The sequence below is a fragment of the Asterias amurensis genome, chromosome 2, assembly GCF_032118995.1.
Source record: "Asterias amurensis chromosome 2, ASM3211899v1".
NCBI lineage: Eukaryota > Metazoa > Echinodermata > Asteroidea > Forcipulatida > Asteriidae > Asterias > Asterias amurensis.
This window is the reverse complement of record NC_092649.1, coordinates 3,224,937-3,252,796: the sequence shown is the minus strand read 5'-3', so window position 1 is coordinate 3,252,796 and position 27,860 is coordinate 3,224,937. Positions and strand designations below refer to the sequence as shown.

At 39.0% G+C, this 27,860-nt stretch overlaps 2 protein-coding genes across 5 annotated transcripts in view; both read left to right on the top strand.

Annotated features, from left to right (window-relative positions):
- LOC139953479 (suppressor of tumorigenicity 7 protein homolog) overlaps positions 1–5,843 on the top strand; it is a 43,896-nt gene extending 38,053 nt beyond the window's left edge. For all 3 annotated transcript variants that reach the window (XM_071952913.1, XM_071952911.1, XM_071952921.1), the window contains exon 12: positions 880–5,843. In XM_071952913.1, coding sequence (XP_071809014.1) covers positions 880–975 — 96 coding nt within the window. In that variant the 3' untranslated portion in view covers positions 976–5,843. The remainder of the gene's footprint in view (positions 1–879) is intronic.
- Positions 5,844–8,155: 2,312 nt separating this feature from the next.
- The window catches only part of LOC139934042 (exportin-T-like), a 69,809-nt gene continuing 50,104 nt past the window's right edge, over positions 8,156–27,860 (top strand). Inside the window, exons 1-9 of one of the 2 annotated variants that reach the window (XM_071928313.1) lie at positions 8,156–8,185; positions 11,498–11,619; positions 13,365–13,504; positions 22,988–23,057; positions 24,410–24,628; positions 25,135–25,218; positions 25,852–26,121; positions 26,811–26,887; positions 27,375–27,531. In XM_071928313.1, coding sequence (XP_071784414.1) covers positions 11,560–11,619; positions 13,365–13,504; positions 22,988–23,057; positions 24,410–24,628; positions 25,135–25,218; positions 25,852–26,121; positions 26,811–26,887; positions 27,375–27,531 — 1,077 coding nt within the window. In that variant the 5' untranslated portion in view covers positions 8,156–8,185; positions 11,498–11,559. Of the gene's footprint in view, positions 8,365–11,497; positions 11,620–13,364; positions 13,505–22,987; positions 23,058–24,409; positions 24,629–25,134; positions 25,219–25,851; positions 26,122–26,810; positions 26,888–27,374; positions 27,532–27,860 lie in introns of both variants that reach the window. The other variant, XM_071928312.1, reaches the window with a different exon arrangement.

The following is a 27,860-nucleotide window of genomic DNA, read 5'->3' as shown; positions in this document are numbered from 1 at the left end:
TTCGTGGAAAATTACTTCTTTCTCGAAAACTAAGTCACTTCAGAGGGAGCCATTTCTCACAATGTTTTATACTATCAACCTCTCCCCATTAGTCATTACAATATAAGGTTTTATGCTGATAATTATTTTGAGTAATTACCAATAGTGTCCACTGCCTTTAAGCACAAAAATCTGCTAAGCGCAAAACAATTTTCGCTTACCAGCAAGAGGTTACCATTCAGAACAGTGTACGTGTACAGTTTTTGCTGGTAACCTATTTCTGCTAAGAAAAATGTTTCTGTTCTTAGCTAGTTTTTGTGCTTACATGTCATGCAGGTGTTATGAAATTGTTGGGCACAGGACCAAATTGTATAAGGCTGTTAGCACACAGAAATGCTTAGCACTGAAGAATCTTGCTGAGCAGGAACAGGTTAATAATAATAAAAATAATAACCCGTTTTTATATAGCGCCTTTCACACCCGGAGGGCGTCCCAAAGCGCTTCACGTTATTACCCCTGGTCACTGGGCCTTAAATCACACCTTAAACCATCTCAGCTCCCTGGTGGGGAGTATGCAGCCTGTGCAACATTAATATGCGCTACACGGCTAAATCAATCACAAGAACCATCTCTGCCCTCACAGGTACCCATTTACCCCTGGGTGGAGAGAAGCAATTACAGTTAGGTGTCTTGCTCAAGGACACAAGTGTCACAACCGGGATTCAAACTCACACTCTGCTGAACAGACAATGACAGAAGCACCAGAGCTTGAGGTTGTAGCTCTTATCGTCCAGTTAAAACACTCGGTATTGTCTGTGACTTATTCTCTATTAATGGCAAAATGAAATCATTTGAAATGAAATGACTAAGTTTGATATTTTCTCTCTTTTTGTTGTTTAGTTCCTGTCTTCACTGTCGGCTCCATTCAGCTTTGTCCTGGAGAAGATAGAGAGCATTGTGCCTGCAAGCCTCTGGCAGCAGCTCACACGCCTTTAATAGCCAATCATCTACCAAAGTGCTTGTCATGTGACACTAGGCCCCAAGCCAATAGGCTGGCTGCTAGTCTAGCATGTGATTGATCAGGTGATTGGGGAACCGACCAATGGTACCCCAAGTGCCTGTTGTTGAAATGACTTTGTCTGTCTCTTGTAGTGACATTAAACTGAATATTACTGAACTGAGGTATATTTATGGTCTTTATAACTGTTTGTCTTATGGTCACATGAGTTTGTTCTACGCTGTAAAAAACCTTACAGTATGTATTTTTGTGGCTTTGTTAAGCTTTTGATGGATTATAGTTTACCTTTAAGTGACATTTGCTTTGCAATTTTTCAGAACAAAAAATCTGGGTTTTTATCAACAAGCGATCCTTTTGTTTTCCCCTGCTATATATTTTTGAACCCTAGCATTGGTGGCGTATTTCCACCGACCTGACCGACTATTTATTTTGTTAACCAAAAAAAAAAAACTGAAATATATTTTAGCAAGACTGGACAAAGTAATGTATAAGTGGATTCCACTCAAAGGAAGACAAAAAAAATCACAACATCTTGCCGCAATTTATCACAGAAAATCTCAGGATGAACGTTAAATTGTCCGTGCGTCTCAAATTACTTCATTAAAAATGTTTTTTTTCTTGCTCTGTCGTTGTTCAGGCAGGTCTGTTTTAAAGACCTTGCTGTTAAGATATACCACAGAGTGGAGGATTAGTAGTGTACAAATATTAATGCATACGAGTACAATGTGACAATATAATTTCAAGGTGAACTACAAGCTTTTTCGTGAAAACAATTTTTATTTTTTAATGAGAACATCTCAAGGCCGGATGGCCATATCAAGGTGAATACAACACTTAACCGATTTTGGCTAATGACCCATATCAACTGTCAATAGGAACATGTTGCCACCTACTCATGAAGCTGAAACAGGGTTAAGGCCCAGTCACATAAAAATGCATCCTCTATGCCAAGGTGATTCTGGAGAGAAGGATTTTGTGATCAACAGTGTCAAAAGCAGCACTCAACTCTAGAATATCGTTGCTCACACGGACTAGTGCAGCTTCTGTCCCAAGGATAGGCTTGTATGCTGACTGGAACACGTCGGACAGGTTGAAAGTATGAGTGTGATCAGAAATACGTGATGAAACTACTCGTTCGATGACTTTTCCAAAATATTTTAAGTTTGCAACCGGTCTGTAGTTTTTGAATATCTCCTTGTCCAGGTTTGGTTTCTTGATGAGCGGCCTGATGTAGGAAACTTTGAGGCTATCGGGGAAACAACCGGAACTAAGACACTCGTTTACAAGCTTAGTGATGTAGGGTACAAGTATATCAATGTTTTGCTTCATCATGGATGTTGATACTGGATCCAGCTCACAGGATTTTGAAGGAGATTTCATAATAACCCTTTGAATCTCAGCAACAGTGGCAGGCTCAAACACAAAAAGTCTACTGATGGACTGATGAAAATGATGAGCGGATTTCTGTATTGTCAATTTGCCATTTTCTGCAACTTCCACTCCAGTTGAGGACAGATCTTTCTTGCTGTACGAATATGATCATTGAACCAGGAGACTTCAGTTCGGACCTTGACTGATCTCGTTTTCCAAGGTACTTATTTATCCAAGACGTCACGGACAGTACTCTCATATTGGCTGACATAGGAACAGTCGTGATCAACTTCTACTAGCTTTACTAAATGAGTGCCTATGTCGCTGAACACTTCAGGAGAATTCACATGTTTCCATTGCCGGCTCTTTATAGTAACGGTTAAGACTGGGCTTGCACAGACTCAAGTTACACATGACTGCTTAATGGTCTGATAATCCAGGCAGAATAACAAAGTTTGAGACAATAGGTGGGATGATGTCACGAGTTATGACAAGGTCCAGGCAATGACCGAGACGATAGGTCGGCTCCTTGATATGCTGGGTAAGACCAAAAGCCTGAAGTAGATGCTTAAACTGGTTTGCATTGGTATTGTGGATGTCATTAACATGAAAGTTAAAGTCACTGGTGATGATGATTTCCGATGGATGAAGGAGATATTCCAAAATCAAATTCTCAAACTCGCTAAGAAAACTTGAGAAAGTCACATGTTGGCCGTTTGAATCTCTTTCAGGTCTGTATACAATGACAAGGCGAACAGATTTAGAGTTTCCGGAAACTTCAGCATGAAGAGATTCAAAAGTTGTGTACTGGACGTCATCCACCCCAAGCCTTGCAGTTACAGCAGAATGCACTACGTTCTCAACTTTTTACGAAGCAGTTATAGTTAAGGGTCTATTTTAAGGACACAAGAGTCATGACTGGGATTCGAACCCACACTCTGCTACTGACAACTCCAGGGGTGGATTTCACAAAGAGTTAAAGACTAGTCTTTTTTTCGAGTTAGGACAAGTTACTCATCCTAACTCGTCCTAACTTAGGACTAGCCTTAAATTTTTAATAACTCTTCAAGAGTCTTAGGACTGGTCCTTATCTAGGACTATCTTTGTGAAATCAACCCAAGAGATTGGGTGCGATGAGTTTGACGGCGACACACCAAGTTCCATTTCAGAAGGGTCCGAATTTCACAGAGTGATTATATTCTGCTACATTGTACTTAAAAAAGGCAACCCATTTTATTGTTAATAACTCCCACATCTAGATCCTTGGCATTTGATAATAACAATTAATAACACAAGTTCTGGGCAATATCACATGCCTGTACGGTCAAAAAGACTTTTTAAAATGGGTCAGTGACGGTATGACCGCAAAATTCCAATAATTAAGCTATTGGACATTCCTGTCCAATATTACTCTTAGAGTGCCGCGGTAATAAATACACAGCAAAATAATGGATAACCATCTTGTGTGTTCCACAAATCAAATGACAAGTATCTGTTTTTGTGTTATAAACAAACAATTCTCACAACCAGTGATACCATTACACTGGTTAAATATACGCAAATGTTACAGAAATATCAAATAAACATTAAACTTTTTTCCTTTTCAGAAGTGCCAAGTTTTTTTGCAAGCTTCCATTTTTGGTAAAAACATTGGATTTTATTTTGGTGCTGTAATATTTTCTCAATTTTTCTTCCATTTTTGTTTTGAAATGAGTAAATTAACTGTTGCTTTATTTGGACCATTCAGTGGTTGCCTTTCTGGCTGTCTGGTGTCACTTTTGTGTGTGTTCATACAGTACAGGTACCAGACTAAAGCAACTGTCTTGAGAAAAGCTGCTGCTATAAGGTAGTCCCTCTGGGCTATAAGGCAATCTGTGACTGTGCATACCAGCACTTGCAAAGCGTAGCAGAAAGTCCCCACACGAAGAACTCATTCATTATTAAAGAGCCAATAAAGGATGGTCTCAGTATTTCAACTATTTTTTAGACGAGAGTCAAAAACGACTTATCTATTAAAATGACCTCTTGACGCTAGTGTTGATATTCCCCTAACTGGGTGTGAACACAGTTCTCCAGCTTTGGCAAACTGAGGGCGCTATTTTCCACACCAAATAGCCGGCCACTGACGTCGCGATTCCTTTGTCGCGCAGGTTTGTTTGACCCCGCGTTTTTCAGAAATTTGGCTAGAAGCGTTGTTTAGAAAAACTATTTTTACCATGTTTTAACGTGAGGTAAGAAATATGTTTCCTATGGACTCCAGCTATTAGAAAACTAATGTCTACATATTTGAGATCATCCTTTATTGGCTGTTAAAGTGCATATAATTACTGGTCGATTAAAGGAACAGGTTACCTTGGATCGGACAAGCTGGTCTTTGGAGAGCAGTTGAAACCGTTTCTTATGAAATGCAAACGGTTAGATAGATAATTTAAAAGTGGAATATAATGATCCACCCAAACATGCCTCAAAATTGCATGGTTTTCCTTGTACGTCACAAAGAAACATGGTCAGCCATTTTGTGGAGTCAAAATTTTTTGACTCCACAAAATGGCCGACTGTGTTAATTTTTAAACGCTTTTCAAAGACCAGCTCGTCTGATCCAAGGCAACGTGTTCCTTTAAGTATAGGTCTCATAGCAGGCAATGATATTCTTCCTATATTAGTCTGATTTAAGAATTTGTTTTGCCCCCGGGGAAAAAAAATCAGAAGAAATGTGATTAAATAGCCTCAACTAAAGTCTATTAAAAGTCTATCTGTCAATAACTCTATGACTTAAAGGGAAGGTACACGTTTGGTAATTGTCAAAGACCAGTCTTCTCACTTGGTGTGTCCCATCACAACCATAAAATAACAAGCCTGTGAAAATTTGGGCTCAATTGGTCATCAAAGTTGCAAGAAAATGATGAAAGAAAAAACACCCTTGTTGTAAGAAATTGTGTGGTTACAGATCAGAATAAAAGACTTCTAGTTTTATTATTTTAGTGAGAAATTACCCCTTTCTCAAAAACTATGTTACTTCAGAGGGAGTTGTTTCCCACAATGGCTTATACTATCAACAGCTCTCCAATGCTTGTTACCAAGTTAGTTTTTAAGTTAATATTTGTTTTGAGTAATTACCAAACGTGTACCTTCCCTTGTAACAACGTATCACCCAAGATAGACAAAACAGAGGTCTGTGTTTGAATGGAAATATTACGCATTGTTAGGAGGTCAATCAATTTCAAGCTTTGGTGATATCTATCTTATTTTTACCATCATTTATTTTTTCCCTCTCTGGAAACATCTTTTACCTGTTTGCATTTTAAGGTCATTTTTTATTGACATACGCATAAACAGTAAAATGCAACTGTGTGAATGTTTTTGTTGTCGTCCAAACATGAAATACATTTCACTTCATTGGAAATCCTTTTTCTAAACAATGATTGAAATAATATCTATAATCCCTTTCAGAGAAGCTTTTTGTTTTCGGGGGGGGGGGGGGTGTGGGTGGGGAGCTGGAGGTTAAGAGTTAAGTTAAGTGTGTTTGATGGTTAAAGTGACCTGTTTTTACAAATTAAATACTCAACCAAAGGTCTACAGAGAGACCTTGGTTGTGCTTCGTTTGTTCAGTGACCCCTTTATTTCAGTATATCCCTATATTTAAGTATAGTAAATTGACAGCAAAGATACAGGGTGATAATTTCAGTAAGGCTTAATAGAAACAAAAGAGGGCGCTGTTCAATCACACTTTTGAAGGGTTTCCTTTTTTTATTCTGAACGTGTAGGGTTTTGTCTCTAATAGAAACATTCAAGTTGTGAGTTTGAAGGGGGATGGAAGCCCCAAGCATTTATGAGAAACAAAAGAAAGGCTAGAATATTTTCAATACTTCTCCTTTAATTTAGTGAAGTTGAAAAAACTTGCTTGGTTGGAAATTATTGTTATTGATAAGTTGAAATAAATCTGTATGGCAAATGTCCTATTTAATTTTGTGATGTGTTTCTGTTATTCCTTTTGATGAGTTTGAGGAATTCAAAGAAACGATTATTAGAGCACTGTTTGGGGATAGAAATTGACGACTTTGACGTACTTTTATAATTTCCTTTTGGTAATAAAATGAGAGTAAAACCCTCATGATATTGTGGCTGAGTTGCTCAGGTTCTGATGGCTGAGTCGTCGGTGTGTGGGTTGGAATCACAGTCGTGACTCTTCCCTTTTGCAAAACTGGTGACTATAATTAAGGGAATCAATGTGTGATACATGGTGAAAAGGTTTTCAACTAGTGGTTTAAACCTGCCGAGGCCTGGTTCTTGATAATTTTACCGAGACGAAGTCGAGGTAAATTATCAAGAACCAGGCCTCGGCGGATTTAAAGGCAGTGGACACTATTGGTAATTACTCAAAATAATTAATAGCATAAAACCTTACTTGGTAACGAGTAATGGGGAGAGGTTGATGGTATAAAAATATTGTGAGAAACGGCTCCCTCTGAAGTGGAGTAGTTTTCGAGAAACAAGTAATTTTCAACAAATTTGATTTTGAGACCTCAAGTTTAGAAGTTGAGGCCCCGAAATCAAGCATCTGAAAGCACACAACTCGTGTGACAAGGGTGTTTTTTTCTTTCATAGTTATCTCGCAGCTCTGATGACCAATCGAGCTCAAATTTTCACAGGTTTGTGATTTTATGCATATCTTGACATACACCAAGTGGGAAGACTGGTCTTTGACAATTACCAATAGTGTCCACTGGCTTTAAACCACTATATTTGAAAACTGATTCAACACACTTTGATTCCTACTTATAAATACCTTTTTTCGGTCAAAAAACATTAACACTTTTTGGTCAAAAAGTAAAATTGTTCAATGGTTTCGTTCAATAATAATAATAATTGTATTCATAATGCGCCTTTTGCCAAAGGATACAAAGCGCCAGGTATTATTACTGCAAGGCAAGGAGTGGGACGAAGTTTGAGATATAAGACCTAATCCTTTGCACTGTGTGATTGTTTACAAGGTGCAGTGACGCAATTTGCTGCCAGTCCGGCCAGGAACACCGGGGCGAACGCCTTCTCTTTACGATTAGTGCACTGGGTTCTTTAACATGCGTTTACACAACACATGGGCCCAACGGCTTTACATCCCATCCGATGGATGAAGCAATGGTTAAGTGTCTTTCTTAATACTGAGACTAGGAATTGGAAAATCTTATGACAACAAGTTTTGTTTGTTTCCGTTTTTATTTTTTGTCTTTCTAAAATGTTCTTGATTTTTTACAGTAAGGTTTGAAAATCCGCTGGGGATAACTTTTTTGTGTTGAAATTGGCCCATGCCAACACCGGCTCATCCCAGAAGACCCCCGCTTGGTCTGTTGGTCATGCATGGTGTGGTTGCTTCATCACCAGTTGATAATCACCACACCACCACCACTGCACTTATATGGGTCAGACATTAGTCTTGGTACCAGGATGGTTTTCACTTACTTTCGATTTTATATTTTTGTCAACAGAGGGCGCGACAGTGTAATTTGTGCTAAACAAAACATTATAGGACTTTTTGAACAAAATGTGATTCACCTTGATTGCCTTTTCTTCATACAAATCATTCCCGATCGACAAGGACCCTTTCTCTCTATATTATTTATGTCGATGGTAAAAGGCTTACAAGTATGCACATTTTCCAATTCAAATAGCCTCGAAACAAGACTAAACCCGCAACAGCATTTTTATGGTCTGAATACCAGTCTCCCGTAAACGACTAAGTATCACCCTATGTATTAGGGTACCATGCTTAGAAACGTCCTTTTCGAGCAAGCAACATGGTCGAGGGAAAACACAAGACATGTGAGTTTTGGGCCGCACTCCTTGCCACGTATTGCGTCAGAACAGATTTCAGCACTTTATAATATAAGTATTTTTCGTATAAATTTCACTAGTTTACGTCTCATACACTAGTTGTTTATTTCTTGTGAAATTTAGGTTCCAGATTGTGTATCCTGAGGCTTAGCGAACGGAAACATAAGGTAACAATTTTGGCATAATAAAATAACAAAAGTCAAAACAAACTGAAACTGCTGAATTAGATTAGATAAATGTATTAATTTATTCCTGATTTAGCACAGTTTTACCACAAAAGTCTAAGAAGACTACATGGATTTGTGGAGCAAATAACAGTGTATATAGTCTGACAGGTTCTCTGATTGTGTGTGATTATTTTTCCATTTTCTTGCTACTTTATTTTACTCATTCATTGTTTTGTTATTTGTTGCGAAAATGCGATAACCATTATTGAGGAATAAACGTAACCCTCCTCCATCATCATCATGTCCTAGTTGCAATAACATCCCCCCTTTGGCTTCATCGTCGGGAGGAGGGTTCATTATTGCAACTATATCGCTAGTACAAATTTCGTAAAAAGGAGTACAGTAGACCTTATGCACATGACGTCATTTCAGTACGGCGCCCTCACCTTGAGGTCAAAAGGAGGTTGTTCATTGGGATAACTTTCCGTATGGCGCCACCACTTTTTCACCCATTTTTACAAAAAGGGATATATCAATCAGGTAAATAAGTTCCTATATTATTTTATATCGAATGAAAAAGTGGTGGCGCCATACGGAAACTTTTCCGTTCATTGGCCAATCTATGTGCGTTTTGATTGTTTCGTCACCGTTTGACCTCAAAGACGGTGGCTGGATGACGTCAATGCATAAGGTCTATACAAAGCAGTCTTGGTTCTTGGTTAGTTAATCCCTTTACAGCCCCATTATGGCTAAACTGGGATGTTGGGAAAGTGACGTCAACAGCCAGGTGGATAAGATGCCAAAAGAAAAAAGATTATAAGGTGCACTTTTTACAGGTGCAAGAAAAGAAGGAAAGAATTTAAAGGACAATATTGCCATGCAGAGGCTGCATTGCTCTGATGGCAGGGATGGCTGATGTTTGGAAGACCTGTATGGATGGAGCTATGTGTAGGAAAGCAGATGGTGGGAGCCTGTTCCAAACTGACATACTCCCCTTTTGAAGAAGGCGTATTTGTATGCATTAATGGATTGAATCATGTATTTGAGTGGGTGATCGACTCGTCATGAGATACGGGTAGCATGTTTAAAGCACTGTGGGAATGTAATATTGACAAAGCTGCAGTGAACTTTGTAATACATAACTGCATTGTTGAATCAAGCCGCGAGTGTGAAGTAATGAGATACAAAAAAATCATAAACAAATTTGGAACTTTATTTATTTATACACATGTATAAAATAAAGTTTTAAGGCCTATAGAATTGTTTTTATTGATTACTCAAAGAAACTTTGTATTTATAAGACAGCTCTATGGTGGGATAGTGCATATTTTCAAAGTTTATAGACTCATTTTTGTAGACAATTGGACAATGAGAGATGTAGATTTGCTGAGGTTGTCTTTGCCCTATGTATGGTGTATGCTGAGACCATGCTGAGACCATGGAGAAGCTGAGACTTACATGTCGCACAAGTTTTGTCTTGGGGGGGGGGGAAATAAACTGAAGCCTAATAGAGTTGCTGCTTGTATGATTCATTAAAAGCCAAGCCAAACTACATGTAGCGCCCTCTCTTGACTCATTTGGGAAGACTCGGGTATTCTCAATTGTTTTGTGGTGAATTAATTGTAGAAACCATACCACCACAGGACTATGATAAACAGTTAGCTGTAAACCCCAGGGCGACTATACCGCAACCAAAAGGTCAATGGTTCCTACTTCTGAGAAGTTACGGCTGTGAACAGATGAATGGCCAATATCTGGTATCTGGTGTCCTTCGGAACTGTGACTTCAGATATTTAGACCAGCAGAGTGAAGACTCCCTCCATCCCCCTTCCCACCCACATGATTGGTCCATACAGCTGCTATTTTATGTAGCAAACACCAAGGGAATTATTTTATGGTACGTTGTCGAACAGCCACACACATGTGTCCCGTCGTGAAGCACAGGCACGACAGGAAATCAAGTCTGCTCCCAGGAAATCAGACTTATTCTCTGAGGGATTGATCAATGACTTCCTGTGAATTTATCTTCCATAATCCATGTTGGAGTTCAGGAGTGGGGGGATGGGGTAGTAGGAACTCCGATCCACAATTCTACATTCTATTTTCAAATTAACTTGTTTGGTGTGGCTTGTAAATTGTGAATTTCTATGTTGCACAATGTAAGACGATGGATCTTTGTTCAAGTCAATCTCATAATCATATTCAAAGTGAGGTGACCAAACAGAGGCAGGAGGTAGAAAGTCTGGCACTTTGTTTTCATAGAAAGCTAAGCGATGCACAATGTTTCTATGACCAAGATGGGGCAGATAAAAGTCTACCAGGCCTCGAAAGGTCATTCCTGAAAGGGGCATCTTGCAACCATTCCCATGCCCCTTTCCTGTGGTACAATGTGAAAATGTAGAACTGTAGGCTACAGGCCTGATACGTACTTCACGAGGACAATGCACGCAATACATTGGAAATATCAGAACTTTGCAAACTTAGCAAAACATTTTAAAGACTATTTTGAATGTTATTGTTCAAAAAAATAGTAATCTTACTCAAATTAAAATGCTCGTTGAGTTTTTATCTTAGGAGTGAGATCTTTCCTCTCAGAAAATGTTTTGTTCTAATTTAACGCCAATTTGCCTCACATTTCCTGGTCTTGACCATGGCCCAATTTCATAGAGCTGCTTAAGCACAAAATTTTGCTTTTAAAAGCAAAACAAATCCTTGCTTAGTAAAATCAGATTACCGGCCAAGACTCCACTCAATTATTATGCTATAAAAGTAAACAACAGACCAGTCACAAGCAATGTATATGGCATGAAATTTTGGCCAGTAACATGTGTAAAATAAGCAAGCAATTTTCGTGCTTAAGCAATTTTTTTGCTTAAGCAGCCCTATGAAATTGGCCCCAGAAAATAAGGGCCCACTAACATTGTATTTGTGAGTTTGCCTTCTCTTCAAAGAGTGAATGTCAAGGCCTGATTCGACTTGGTGTTTCAACCAACTGAGAATTAAGTTTGTCCAGCTTTGTTGGCATAAAGCGTCGTGAGGTGTGTGGTGCACACACAAGGGCCACACCCTTGCAATGATCTTGACGATAAGCCCATTTAACACCCCTCATTTGAACTGATCTTTCATTTTGCAGGCTGCTGAAACAGATGTTATGACAGTTTCAAGTGATCCGGTGGCGGCACGACACAGAGGCATATGGATGAGCAAGCTTTGCGAGGCCTAGGGCCTTATGTTGACACAGAGGGTCATAATAGGGTAAGAGTCCTAGCCTGAGATTGTCACACCCAGTCTCTCTCTGTCAGTCTGTCAAGGATTTGTTACAGGCTACCTGGTGCACACCCCCCCCCCCACTTTGTTTAGGGCCTTATGTTGACACAGAGGGTCATAATAGGGTAATAGTCCTAGCCCGAGATTGTCACACCCAGTCTCTCTCTGTCAGTCTGTCAAGGATTTGTTACAGGCTACCTGGTGCACACCCCCCCCCCCAATTTGTTTAGGGCCTTATGTTGACACAGAGGGTCATAATAGGGTAAGAGTCCTAGCCTGAGATTGTCACACCCAGTCTCTCTCTGTCAGTCTGTCAAGGATTTGTTACAGGCTACCTGGTGCACACCCCCCCACTTTGTTTAGAACATACGTATAATGTATACCATATTTATGTTTTTTTGTTGACATTGACCTTGGGTCATCAGATTCAATTGTTTTTAACTCACGAAAAGTGCTTGCACGTCAATTAATCAAAATAATGTGACCTTATCTAGGGGCTCCGCTTACTTTTATGTGTCCCCCAAAATTTACTTTTTTGTTTTCTCAAAGTGCAACAGAGATGTTTGATATAAACAAAACTGTACTTGCTCAGGTTTATATGCAAGTAAGTTTGAGTTTAATTTAGTTAAAGTGTGGGGGGGGGGGGGTGCTTACTCTTACCAAGGTTGGGGTGGGTCTTAGACCGCTTCATTAAGATTACATCATCCTTCCCGCAAAAGAGAAAATTGCACCAAATGTTCAAAATTGTGAAGTCACTCACAGTGGAGTTGACAATAATTACTGGAGAAAATCTTTGACGCTAAAAAAGCAACGGGGGTTGAAAACATTCACCATACATACAGTGTACATGAGCCTCATGACTCACGGCTAGCACTGGGGCTTGTCACTCGTCCCTCCGAAAAAATCCTCAAGGTTTCCCCTCCGAGGCTTTGATCTGTGGATCACATGATTCCACCTGAGCTCAACACCTAAAGCTGCCGGCCGGTTGTCTGCAGTCAAACACTCCGCTCTGTCAACCATCAAAAACCATTAGCACCAGTGTTTCATTTCATGTTAATCCACCAGGTTACACTCATTCATTGTCAGTCGGTCGTCGCGCTAAGTTCGTCCCGCTAAGTTCGTCCCGCTGAAGAGTCGGTGCCATGCCCCAGAGTTAAGTCTCATCCCTGGCACCAACACAGGTTTATTTCGGTCACATAGAGACAATAGAGCTTTATTATGATGCATCCGGTTGGCTAACAGGCTGGCTATTGTTGTGTGAGCCTCTTTTGATTCTATATGCAACGTAGAGTGCAGTTATACTCATCAAGTTGTGAAATTGTACAACTCAAGTTGATGAAAAAATTCAGCTCAGAATCGTTTCATGCAAAAGTTGATTTTGTAGAAAGTGATTCTGAAGAAGCATTTTTTTTCTACCGAGGGACAATTGAGACGGAAGCCTGGGCCAAGGACGGGAAGGCCACCCTCAACCCACTCCCCCTCTCCTTTTACTCTCTGTCTTAGTGACAGATCGTTTCAGACTTGCTGATTGTTTAAAAAAAAAAGGCAAAAAAGCGGTCATAGAGTGTGTAGAGTGTGCTACTGGTATCTTCTGAAGAGGCCAATGTTGGCTTTAAGTCCGCCTCGTCGAGTAGTTCACTGTGTCTGTTATCTTCCCTTCCTGTGCCATGGCCTTTCTTCATCTGCCCTCTTTCATCGAGAATGTTATTGCTCCCAACTCTGTACCCACACAGGCCCTGGCTTACTTTGAGCAGCTGAAGCAGTCGGACGATGGGTGGAAACTCTGCGCTGAGGCCATCATGCAGGGCATGTATGAGAGTGACCACATCAAGTTCTTTTGCTTCCAAGTTTTGGAGAATTTCTTAAAGACAAGGTAAGTTGCAGTGTACAATGCAGCCGGCGGGCTACTAACTCATTGCTTCCAAGTTATTTGCATTATATAAATTACATGTGCTCAAAGTTACGAATTCAATTAGACAAAATAACTCTGATTGAATTGCATTAGAGAAAGTCAGCCGGGCTAGTAATTCATTGCTCCCATATTCTTTGCATGTTCTAAAAAATTTTTCAAATTGTGCATTAGAACACCATAACTTTGGATAGTCATTATATGACCATCATCATTCGGCATAGACTTGCGTCCGTGGCCGCCTCGTCCTCGCGTTGTAATGGTGGCGCACTCCTGGAGTTGCCGCAATGCCGCCATCATTACATGGTGTGACCGCAAACCTTTCTATACCATAACTTTGATTGAACTGTAATCTATCACCAATAAAACTTTATTTAAAAGTTTTATTTTTAAAAGTTAAGTAGGCCTCTCTGTTATGAAGGGATGATTTGTTCATCTGAAAAGAGCACCCCAAGGATAAGGTACATAAACATGTAGACTTGAACTAGCTTGGTGAATGGAATGATCTGCCACAACCTTTCAGGAACGGACTTCTCCATTTCTCAGTTCATTAAGTTTCTTCTATATTGTATGCGCTTTGTATCCTTGGGAAAAGGCGCTGTAGCCAATTAGTAGTTATTATTGTTGCACTCCATCAAGTGTAATAACTTGACCCCTATTGCTGGTATGATACTCCACGCCCATATATGGGTCACAGGGCTCAAGTTTAAAGGAACATGTTGCCTTGGATCGGTCGAGTTGGTCTTTGAAAAGCATTTGTAACTGTTTGTTATAAAATGCATATGATTAGAAAGATATTTTAAAAGTAGAATATAATGATCCACACAAGTATCACTCGAAATTGCGTGGTTTTCCTCTTACCTCGTCGACAAACATGGTCGGTGATTTATGGGAGTCAAATTTTTGACTCCCATAAATGGCCGACCGTGTTAGTTCGCAAAGTTAAAGGAAAACACCGCAATTTCGAGGCAAATATGTGTGGATCATTGTATTCTACTTTTAAAACATCTTTCCAACCATTATGCATTTTATAACAAATGGTTACAAAACACTTTTTATAGACCAACTCGTCCGATCCAAGGCAGCGTGTTCCTTTAACACTGGACCACAGGTCTGATGCCAGTAGTTTTAGTGGCAGTTATCGTCTGGCAAGTAAAATCATGACTTGACAATTTCGACAGTCTCGTGTTTTTCAATTTATGGTGTTCGAATGTTGACTTTGAGTATGATAAAATACCTTTAAATTAAGAAGTAACTATATACAAACAGTAAACTTGCGGGTACATTTGTACAACCATCTGTAAATCTCTTTAGTGTGAGTGTTGGCTCTGAAAAGAGCCAGGTTGGCTTTGACGTTTCGAACAGTAGGACTTTACTCTGCTCGTCTTCAGACCAAACCGGCTCTTTTCAGGCAACACTCACACTAAAGAGATTTACACGAGGTTGTACCCGCAAGTTGACTATTGATGTATAGTTTCTTCTTAGTTCTCCACACCATGCATAGCGTCAAACAATACTTAACCTTTAAAGACACTGGACACTATTGGTGATTGTCAAAGACCAGTCTTCTCACTTGGTGTATCTCAACATCTGCATAAAATAACAAACCTGTGAAAATTTGAGCTCAATCTGTTGTCCAAGTTGTGAGATATTAATGAAAGAAAAAACACCCTGGGCACACAAAGTTGTGTGCTTTCAGATGCTTGATTTCGAGACCTCAAATTCTTAACTTGAGGTCTTGAAATCAAATTCGTGGGAAATTACTGCGTTCTCGAAAACGACATCACTTCAGAGGGAGCTGTTTCTCACAACATTTTATACTATTAACCTTTCCCTATTACTCGTAATCAAGAAAGGTTTTATGAGTAATTACCAATAGTGTACACTGCCTTTAAATTGTACACAGTACTGAGATTACTTGCAAGTAATATATTTAAAACTCATAAAGACAAATCTTCTCGATAATTTCTTGGTGCAAACAGTCAAAATGCTTATACAGCTCGGTTGGGAAGTACATGTATTTATCTCATTTAGAGATAATTCTGGTCCAGAAAACTTTTTGAGAAACAATTTTTGTGCTCTGTTGGATTTATTCCCAAAATTTCCGCCCTGGTTAAAAAATTCAGTTGGAAGTGGACGGCACAGGATAATGTAGAGGTCACAAGTTCAAATTCTGGTTTATACTCAATTTGTTGTTGTTCACCCTGAACCCTAAAGTTTACAAAAAGAAAAATATAATTGAGGCTCGGACAGTCTCACTTTGTAGACCAACGCTCATGTAACTGACAGTTACTAACCCCCCTCCCCTCCCCCCGCCCAACCCGATAATCCAACCTTGATGCATCCACTTTGTGTTGAGGCATCTCTCAGGCAGTACTAGATGCTCAACAGGAAATGCAAGATTATTAAGTAATTTTCCGATCAGCCACGCCGGAAAAGATTTTATTGTCTAATGATAGGGCTAATCTGCATGTACTAGTTGAGAGAGTTGCGTAACGATCGGAGAAACTAAAGAATAATTCCTTTTTAGTGATACATCCGCTCGTTTTAATTAGTGGATCAAAGAGACGAGTTTATTAAATTTAACTGCGTAATGCAGAGGGAATGTACTCGACAGTCCTGGAGGCACAATTTCAAAGAGCTGTTTTGTAAGCAGAAAATTCTACCTAGCAAGTTTCTTGGCTAAGTAAGAAATAACCAGGGTACCAGTCACATCAATGGTACATGTACATGTAGTTGTATGGTATTCTGGATGGTAAACTATTTTGATAAGCAAAATTTGTTTATGCTTAGCAAACTTTTTGCTTACAGGCTTTATTATGAAATTGGGTCTGTGGTACTCTGAAAGAGGAAAACTTGAGCATTCTGATAAAAATCTTAGTTGAAGAATGTTTATAGTACATGTACATGTATGTCTTTGTCAGAATGAAAAAAACACCCCACCCTTTTACTCTGTCTTTATTTGCTTTTTTTCCCAGCGATTTTACAAAAAATTTGAAATCATTTAACTGCACCGTTTGTGTTTGATGGCACAAAGGTGCAGAGACATGTGCTGTGCATTTACCACATGATGTCATATTGCAAGCTGGCCAGATGTAGTGTAGTGTATACCCAAGCCTACATTCATATGGACTGTGAAAGGGGTAACCCTGTTTCAGCCCTAGGAGTAGGTGGCAATGGCCTCTGAAAAAAACAAAATTCTAGCCCACACCTTGAAGTGGCCTTCAGGCCTTGTATGTCAGGCATGTCAGGCGACTTGCATAAAAAAAAAATCAAAAAAAAAAAAATCAATCCAAACTATAATGGATGACATTGAGTGGTAAAACAGTAGGAGGGTTGATTGTGAGCTGTGTACTGTGTATACTGTGTATTCATTCACCAAATGAGATACAGAGCTCCAATTTGGGTCAGACTAAAACAGGAAGGTTATCATGTCTGTATCAAGTCCATCGCTCAATGGCATGGCACTGCTTAAAGACACTGGACACCTTTGGTAGCTGTCAAAGACCAGTCTTCTCACTTGGTGTATCTCAACATATGCATAAAATAACAAACCTGTGAAAATTTGAGCTTAATTGGTCGTCAAAGTTGCGAGATAATAATGACAGAAAAAATACCACAATGCGTGATTTCAAGACCTCAAAATCTAATACTGAGGTCTCGAAATCAAATGAATGGAAAGTTACGTCTTTGTCGAAAACTACGTTACTTCTGAAGGAGTAACGTTTGAGCTCAATTGGTCGTCGATGTTGCGAGATAATAATGAAAGAAAAAACACCCTTGTCACACGAAGTTGTGTGCTTTCAGATGCTTGATTTCGAGACCTCAAAATCTAATACTGAGGTCTCGAAATCAAATGCGTGGAAAATTACGTCTTTCGCAAAAACTACGTTACTTCAGAGGGAGCCGTTTCTCACAATGGTTAACACTATCAACAGCTCCCCATTGCTCGTTATCAAGTAAGGTTTTATGCCAATAATTATTTTGAGAAATTACCAATAGTGTCCACTGCCGTTAAGGTGTCAGTTTGCTTTGCTTACATTTCCAGTTTATGGGATCAGAAAAACATTTTCTGTGCTAGCTTCAAGCAAAGAATGACAAGCGTAACAAGAAACTACATGGTGTGCATTAGCCTAGAAGCTCTCTTGAATTATTCAAACTGAAGCATAAAACTTGCTGATTCATGTACATTTACATGTAGTGTTAGATTCGTGTACATTTACTGTACGTGTATGGGTTGATTTTGTTTTTCACTTACATTATGCAGCAATGTGAAATTGGGCAAAAGTACGGTGCGATGCTGATTCAATTAAAAGTATCTGGGCTCAATTTTCACAGAGCTGCTTTACAAAGCAGAAAGAATTGCTTAAAAATGTTCTGCCTAGCAGAAATGAGCAGGATACCATTACCCAGTTACCAGCCACAAATGGTATATTATTTTGATAGGTATACCTTCTTCTGGTAAGCATAATTTTGTTTTAGCAGCTTAAGAAATTTGGCCCTGAAAAACAGCAGTTTACAGTTGTTCAACATCAACACCAAAATGGCTGACAGGCACAGAATCAGAGGAGGGATGACATTGACGAAGCCAACGTGACCGTGACATTGATTTTGGCAATTCTGTGACAAGCTCGTCAACATCTGATCAAAATTGACAGGATGTACATGTATTACGTTCTGAAAGATTTTGAGATATATGAAGACTTGGCAAATGTTCCCTTTGGACTATTAACTCAAGGTGACCTAGTTTGGTGACCTTTCTCTATTCATTGACTTGACTCGGGTTTGATGAGCTTTGCGTTGAAGCACAGTGTGCAAAAATGAATCACCCACTTGCCATGTGGTTTTTGTTTACAATCAGACCAGTAATCCAAAAGTCTTTTTAATTTATTGCAGATTAATACCATACACCTAAGCAGTGGAGAGCTTTTTGTATGCTTCTAAAGTGTCATATCCATGCAGTCTAGTGCACTGGACTAAAGTCCTAGGCCCAATTTCATAGCGATGCTTAACGGTAAGCAATTTTTCGTGCTTACTGTAGCAGAAAAATTTGCTGAGGTGCAAGCGTATTTCACAGGTTAGCAGAAAAACTGGGTGGCCATATTGCATGTATTGCGCGTTTCACCATGGATTTGCATTGTGACGTCAATTATTTTCGTGCGGTAAGCACCGGAAGGTTAACATGCTTTTTTGAGTGCTTACGGTAAGCAGTGCTATGAAGAAATGGAAAGCGCATGGTAAGCACAAAATCAGCCGCTAAGCAGCGCTTTGAAGTTGGGCCCTGGTGTTGTCAGTCTATGGGTCAGGTGCAGGCAATCTCCAAGAAGAATAGGCATTCACAGTTGAATGTTCACAAACAAATTTCTTTGTGATCGGTAGACATTGATAATCACCCCATTGTCTTGATAATCACCCCATTGTACTTAATCAGTCTGCTTGTCCGTCGTCACCAATTTGAATTCATTTCACACAATGAGTGATAACGAAAGCGCAAGTAGTGACGACAGTAGCTCTGAGCCATTGAATGACACTACTCTTCGTTTCAATGATTGTGTTTTTAACCCGACAATTCTGAATTCAGCGGATCCTAGTCAGCTTTTATTTAACACCTGTGGTGCTCAATACATGTCAGAAAGACAACTCAGAGATAAAACAAAGGAATTAGAAAATGACTCCTTTTCAATCTTCCACGCCAATATCAGAAGTGTAAACAAAAATTTTGAAGATCTCACTTTTACTCTAAATGAAATACAACATAAGTTCCACATTATCGGTCTTACTGAAACATGGCTCAAAAGCACCCCGCATTCTATGTTATCCATTCCTGGATATAAATGTGAGCACAAAAATAGACCTATGCAAAATGGCGGTGGTGTCATGTTATATGTAAAAGACTCATTGCAATACACCATTCGGCCCGACATTGTTAGTGCTTCAGGATGTTTTGAATCCATTTTTTTAGAAATCGGTACAAATACAAAGAAAACTATCATCATAGGTTTAATTTACAGACCTCCCGGTCTTGCTGTTTTTAACTTTTCCGAAGAAATGGATGAAATTCTTAACAAACTAACGACTGAAAACAAAATCTGCTACATTTTAGGGGATCTCAATATAAACTTACTTAAAAGTGATTCCCATAACCCAACTCGCAAGTTTTTGGATATCTTATATTCACACTCCTTTCGCCCAACTGTAGACAAACCAACAAGAATAACGTGCAATTCAGCTACTCTTATTGACAACATTTTCACCAACAGCGTAGACTCTCATCAGGCAGAAATTATTACTTCAGGTCTTAGTGATCATTTGCCAATTGTATTGTTCGGTCCCAGTTTTGTTAAAGTTAAAAACTCAAATATGTTTTATTGGAAACGGGATACCAGAGATCGAAATGTCTCCTTCATGAAACGTGAAATGGACACAATCCAATGGGATGACATTGTTAACACTGAAGATGTAAATGAATGTTACTCCCGGTTTGTTACAAAATTAAATGAAGTGTTTGATAGATACATGTATGTTCCATATAAACGATTCAAATGTAAGAAATCAGTGTGCAATCCCTGGATGACCAAGGGTCTGTTGAAATCAATCAGACGAAAACACAAGTTGTATAAATGCTATCTCCGAAACCCAAATGAATCTAACAAAAGAAAGTATGATAAATACAGAAACAAGTTAACAACTGTAATTAGAGAAGCGAAAAAGATTTATTTCACTGCTTCCTTTGATAAGGAAAAAGGTAATATTAAACAAACATGGAAAATGATCAATAATGTCTTGAACAAAAGAAGTAAAAAGCCGCCCGGTTCTGATTCATTCCTTGTCAATGGTACGACCGTAGACGACCCAAGACACATTGCTGAGCATTTAAACGATTTCTTTACTAATATTGGTCCTAACCTGGCATCAAAGATTCCGGATTCAAGACTAAACCCCACTGACTTTATCGAAGGTGATTATCCTAATTCTCTTTTTATTACCCCTATAACTAAAAGTGAACTTCTGAAGTGTATTGATGGTTTATCGTCTAACAAAAGTCCTGGCCATGATAAATTAGACAGCTATCTTATTAAAAAGACTGGTACCATTATTGCTGGGCCGTTGCTGAAAATATTTAACCTATCGCTGGAGTCAGGAATTGTGCCACATGATTTTAAGAAGGCTAAGGTTATTCCTTTGTATAAAAATGGTGACCCTAAATTAATATGCAACTACCGCCCTATTTCTATATTACCTTGTCTCTCCAAATTGCTTGAGCGCTTGGTTGCTAATCGTCTTAATACCTTTTTAACTAAGTATAATATTCTGCATAACTCCCAGTATGGTTTCCGTGCTAACTTCTCAACCCAAACGGCACTTATAGACCTTGTTGACAAAATCAGTTCGTCTCTTGATAAATGTAACCACACTATAGGATTGTTCTTGGACCTTTCAAAGGCATTCGACACTATTGATCATGTTATCTTACTTTCAAAGCTTGAGAGGTATGGAATTAGGGGAAAGGCCTTGAACTGGTTCAAAAGCTATCTCTCTGATAGGAAACAATTCGTTCATTGGAAAGATTATGACTCTACATCTAAAACTATTAAATGTGGCGTACCTCAAGGCTCAATTCTAGGTCCAATACTCTTTCTCTTATATATAAACGATATCTGTAATTCTTCGAAATTGTTATCCTTTATTCTTTTTGCCGATGACACCAATGTTTTCTTTAGTCATAGTAACTTAAAGGAGGCAGTTTCAGTAATGAACTCAGAACTGCATAAGGTTTCATTGTGGTTTAAGTGTAACAAACTATCAATTAATGAAAAGAAAACTTGCTTTATGTTATTTTCAAATATATGTAAAGATGACAACATCAATATTTATATAAATAACTCTAAAATAAGCCAAGTTAGTTCTTTTAGATTCCTAGGTGTTATAATTGACAGCAACCTTACATGGAAGTCTCACTGCCAAAAGATTCACACATCAGTTTCCCAAATTTTGGGTGTTCTACGTAAACTTAAACATATTCTGCCTAGAAATGTGCTTTTCTCTATTTATAATACGCTGGCATTGCCCCACTTTCAATACGGAATTCTAGCCTGGGGAAATACTCATGCTTCTTACCTGAACAAGCTATTAATCGTACAGAAGAAATCCTTGAGAGTTATAGCCAATTCTAGCTTTAGAGAGCACACTGCACCCCTTTTCAAGCAATTTAAAACACTCGATATTTTTAAACTGTATAAATATCATCTTGGGGTCCTTATGTTTAAGTTTGAATCTAACTTGTTACCAGGTAACGTAAGACTCCTCTTTACACGAAATATTGACATCCATTCACATAACACTAGATCAGCTACTAAAATTCATATTGGAAAGGCTCGGACCACTTTATTTATGAAAACAGTCAGACATCAAGGCCCCCTACTCTGGAATCAGCTCACCCCAATACCTTCATTTAGAACTGTGCACAGCTTCAAAAAATACATGAAAAACCTACTTATAACCAGTATCGTCTAAAATGACACCACCTGTAACTACACGCGTACCATGATTATCCATTCCAAGTTATCAAGTTTTGTAATTTCCTAAATAATGTTCTGTTAATTTTCCTTTTTGTTATCAACTCTCAATATGTATTTATGGCTGCATAGCAAACAAATTTTTTTTTTCAAAACAGTTTAATTACAAACAATCATTGTGTTATTTTTGCTGTTTGCACTATACCTTTCACCGTACCTTAATTTCAATAATCAACATTGTTATTGTTATAAACTAAAACCTATTAATTTACATTATAAAGGGTCCAGGCTCTGTACAAGCCTAGGCTTTTTCCTGGTGCCCTCCTCTTATCACTCGTTGTTCTTATTTCTTGTATGTTTCATGATTTGGAAAAAAAAAAAAAAAAAAAAAAAAAAAAAAAAAAAACATTGTATGCATAATTACACATACAGTGACATAAGCCAAAGTTCCTTTTTAAGCATGCACTGCCGTTGGTTGCCTCTACGTTGCCTGTAAAAGTTACCTCCTGTGACAAGGCCTTAAGACTCTGGGGGTGGATTTCTCGGCTAAGAACGAGTAACTCGTCCTAACTTAGGACTAGCCGTGCGTTTTTAATATCTCCTTTGTGAAATCAAGACTAGTCCTAACTCTTTGTGAAATCGACCCCTGGTCTCGTTCATGACACTTGTGTGTCCTTGAACAAGACACTTCATTTTTATTGCATCATCCTTTGATTGGACAACAAAAAAAGATCATGTGTGGTGGGTTTCTTAAGTAAAAACAACCCAGTATTTTAGGCTTGTCAAAAAACTTGTTGATGACCCAATATTTTGATTGACCCAAAATTTTGATTGATTGGACGGCGAGTGGAACAATTTTTTAAGGGAAGCCCTCGCTTGTGTTTTTTGTTTTACTTGGTATTGATTAGTTTTATTTATTTTTAATCGACAGATATTCCAGTGCGATTTCTTCAGACCAGCAAATCCTGAAGCAGTCCTTATTGCAATGGCTACAAATGCAGGTACATTTTACTCTTGTCTTAAAAAAAAAAAAAAAAGAGTCATCAATATTACAGAGAAGCACCATTGCCAATATAATTCAGAGATCTTACTTTTATATTTTGTATATTCATATTTTTTTTCCCCGACCTTAACAATGTTTTATATAGCGCATGCATATGTACCAATTAATTACTAAAAGTGCTTGAACAAAGAGAGACGCTGGAGACAGATATTTGAATTATTTGAATTATTTGAATTATGAGACCGATCTATGTACATAGCACCTTGTAAGGTTTTTTAAAGACACTGGACACTATTGGTAATTTTCAAAGACCAGTCTTCTCACTTGGTGTATCCCAACATACATGTATGCATAAAATATCCAACCTGTGAAAATTTTAGCTCAATTGGTCTTTGAAGTTGAGAGATAATAACAAAAGAAAAAACACCCTTGTCACACTAAGTTGTGTGCTTTTAGATAGTTGATTTCGAGGCCTCAAATTCTAAATCTGAGGTACTTGTTTCTCGAAAACTACTTCTCTTCAAAAGGAGCCGTTTCTCACAACGTTTTATACCATCAACCTCTCCCCATTACTCGTTACCAAGTAAGGTTTTATGCTAATAATTATTTTGAATAATTACCAATAGTGTCCACTGCCTTTAAAGGTGCTGCTATAAATTATGATGTGTTGAAATCCCCCCCAAAATTCATTTGAGGCACACTATTTTCTAGAATATTCGGTTTAGTTGTTTGACGGCTGGAGATACGTTACGGCATTGACCCATGAGCTTTGAGAAAACTTCACACCAACAGGTTTGGACAATGTTTTTGACCACATGAGGCACCCTTAAAAAACATTTTTCTCACCACCGGGGTAATATTAATTCATACCCAATAGTTATTCATAAATACCCCAGACAGTTTCGCTATTCCTATTGGTGGAGAGCGCGTCACAAGGGGGCATTGATGAATGGGAATAAAAGAGTAGTGACTTGTTCTTAAACGGCTCTTTAAGAACTCGTCGCTTCCCCTTTATTCCCTTATTAAAGAATGAAACACATAACCACGACAGACATCTTATCTATCCTGAACAATAACACTTTAGAGGAGCTGTTGTAACCCACCTCAGAAGCAACTAAAATCTATCGCGCACAGAAGTGACAGAACGATAATAATTGGGTATACCCCGGAAGAGATAACATAACTTTAATAGCTCACTCACGCGGTATGGTGGATTTGTATTTGGGCCCACTTCCCTCAGTCGTTCTGAATCCATCATTTCAGCAAAGAGGATGTATAGATGGATTTGTGAGTATTATTGATAATTGAGAACGCATAGTTTGTATCCTTTATTTTTATAAAAAATTCTAGACGCTGTCCACTCACGAGGAGAAGAACTTCATCCGCAACAAAGCGGCGCAACTCTTCTCGCTTCTGTTCATCAGCGACTTCCCGCATCGCTGGCCGGGATTCTTCACAGACTTGATACAGCTCCTGAATGCGGGCCCTGCCTCCGTGGATATGTACCTACGCATCTTAGTTGCCATCGATGAAGATGTAGTGGACAGAGAGACCATACAAACACAAGAGGTAGTGGGCACAAAACTTCTCAAAATATCGTCTTGTAAATTTTAAGCCATCCATAGACATTGGAAGGGTTGATTGGTCAAAGTAACTGGCACACTCACACCCGGTCTAGTGTATGAGGGATCATTTTTATTGATCACCATTCAGTTCTGTAAAGAATGATTAAAACAGTTTGAGTGGATGGATAATCACTGCACAGAAACTCTCTACATTAAAACAATTATGTATTAAACAAATAAACTAGAAAACACACAAACTTTCATACATGTATGACTGTTTACATTCTCAAATCTATTGAAATTAAGAAATCCCAGTTTCGTTCGAAACAGACATAACATTTGTGATTCATTGGTCAGTCGACGATGTGAGAGTGATCTGTTTATGAGTATGAGCATGATGAGGTTATAATCTAGCATGGACTGAGAGCTGCCATAATTCTAACCAAGTAAGTTTTTATTGGCATTTGTTTTAAGAGTGATTAACAAACATGTTCCTTCCCTTTCAAACAGGATGCTACGAAGAGTACGCTGTTGAAGGATAGCATGAGAGAACGGGCAGTGAATGAGATGGTGAACTCTTGGTACAATATTCTGGTGAGTGATCTTGCTCTCCTCACATGCCTCACCCCTTCCTTTTGTCCCTTATGACACCCCCCCCCCCCCTCCCCCTAACCCAATACATGCACCTTATTGCAGGACCTTGGCTCAACTTCATAAAGCTGTTACAAAAAAAATTCTGTTGGCAAGTTTCTTTGCTTAACAAGAAATAAGTGGGGTACTAGTCGGAGCAATTTAAACTGTATGGTGTTTGGCTGGTGGAATAGTTCTGCTAAGCAGGATTTCTTTGTGCTGAACACAGCTGGCATGCTAAGGGGCATGCTAACATGCAACCCGCTCGGCACTCACAGGTTGCCATTTGTACACCCAGGTTAAGATAAAGCATTTTATTGGGAGTGTCATGCCCAAGGACACACACGTATTCGTGTCCATGCTCAAATGACATAGGACACATGGGGTGGATTTCACAAAGAGTTAGGACTAGTCTTATCTCGAGTTAGGACCAGTTACCCATCCTAACTTAGGACTATCCATGCAGTTTGTACATCTCCTAGGACTAATCCTAAGTTAGGACTAGTCCTAACTCTTTGTGAAATCGACCCCAGAAGTGCGCCCTGATTGAAAACCTAGATTTTCTCAAGCCTTCATGCACACTGCTTCCCCCGACAGAAAACATACGAGAACACCAACCCGGAGTTGACGTGTTTGTGCCTTGAGGTGGTGGGATCATACGTGTGCTGGATCGACATCAACCTCATCGCCAACGATCGCTTTGTTTCCTTGTTGCTGCGTTACCTCTCCATCGATGTCCTACGAGAGAGTGCCTGCGACTGTTTCCATGAGATCATCAGCAAGGGAATGGACCCCATTGCTAAGACTGAGCTGGTGGAATCCATTACCAAAGTGCTGCACGATTCAGGAGTTATTCCACCCTCGGATGTAAGTTGATATTGTCAAGAATTCATGTTATTTATAAACACATTTATTTGCCGAGTATGGGTGGGAAAAAAACCTAAAACCAAACTTTTTTTTTTTTTTTTTTTTTTTTTTTTTTCTTTTTTGCTAGTCACTTGACACACAAGGCCTGAAGGCCACTTCAAGCTGGGGGCTACAATTATATTTGTTGGTGAAAAAACACAGGAAAATTTTCCTTCGGCTCCAATTTGGCTTGATGGCTCAGTTGGTAGAGCGTCTAGGCGTCGCCCTTTGTCTTTGTAAGTCTTAAATGCAGTGTTAGTCTGTCAATAGGTTAGGGTACAACAACCAAGGCTCTCACCCAATGGTATGTTTTTGCCCGTCTAATATGTTAAAAATGTTGGCGACTGTTTTATACCTGTCACTGTAATATTATGAAACACCAATTATGTATTTTATTGTGTGAAGGCAAGAGTGAAAACAAATGTTTTGTTGAATTGAATTTGGCGGGTCCAGGTTCATGTCCTGTTTGTGAGTCGGTTATTCTTTGTTCAACACCAAATTATTAACAATTTACCCAGGAGTAGGTGGTAACTGCCACTTGAACAAATAAATTGTAATCCACACCTTGAGGTGGCGTTCAGGCCTTGTGTGTCAGGCGACTTGTATACAAACAAATTTTTACATTTTTATTTTGTTTTCTTCTCGTGCAGGATGATGTAGATTTCTTAGCAAAACTTTCAAAGTTGACCAACGGCATTGGAATGAATCTCATAACATGCTGGGAAAAGTAAGTGACATTTGGCCAAGGGCGGATTCTTGATAACCCTCGTCTCTGCTGAATAAATAAAAAATACCAACAATTTATCAAATAACTTGACATCTGTTAACAATCTTTGAGCACTCTACATGTAGTTAAAAAGCTGAGACCAATTAAGAACTTAGAACTTAATCTAATAACCAGAAGTCCCCTTGATCCACAAATAAAACTACCTGAACTGTAGTCCTGGCCGATTTCCTACCTTCCCCTCAGGTAGTAGTTAATAAGCTGGACAGTTCTTTTCAGAACTGGGAAGTCTCAAAAATTCTGAAAATCTACTCCGCAGTATTAGAGAAGTTCTCAAAAGAACATAATTTACACAACAACTAGATGTACATGTATACACATGGTGTTACAGCAAACCAGTTATACAATATTTTTGTACATGTGATGTTTTACCTGAAGTGTCAGTTTTCACCCTCAACGATCATGGTATTCTCTCTTGGCATAAACGCAGGCTGGTAAAGAGTCGAGACAGCGCCCTCACAGCCAAGACCCTACAAGCTGTGGAGAGTAAACTCCCTCTCATGTTTGACTTCCTGGGACACGAAGATGACGACATCTCGTTGGCTGTCACCGGCTTCGCTCACGACTACATCGGGGTTCTCAAACAGGTAGGTACAGTATCTAGCCCCCTGGCATGTGATGTCACAATCCCAAACAGCACCCTGACTGAGGTCAATGGAGACGTACATGTATCCTTAGCTGAGAGTTGTGAATGGCGTGTACACTTGTGCATGTTTCCATTATGTGTCCTCAGCGATGGTGACCAATACAAGAGGCTCAGATCTTTTCTCTTGTCATAATTTATGAGATCACTTCAAAATGTAGTTTGAAGGATGTATATGGGGGTAAAAAAGGCTGGTTTGCAGTTGTAAAGATGAACAAGTTGGTTACCCCTGGTCATTTGGGCCGTTTGTTTCAATCCTTTTAAACATCTCAG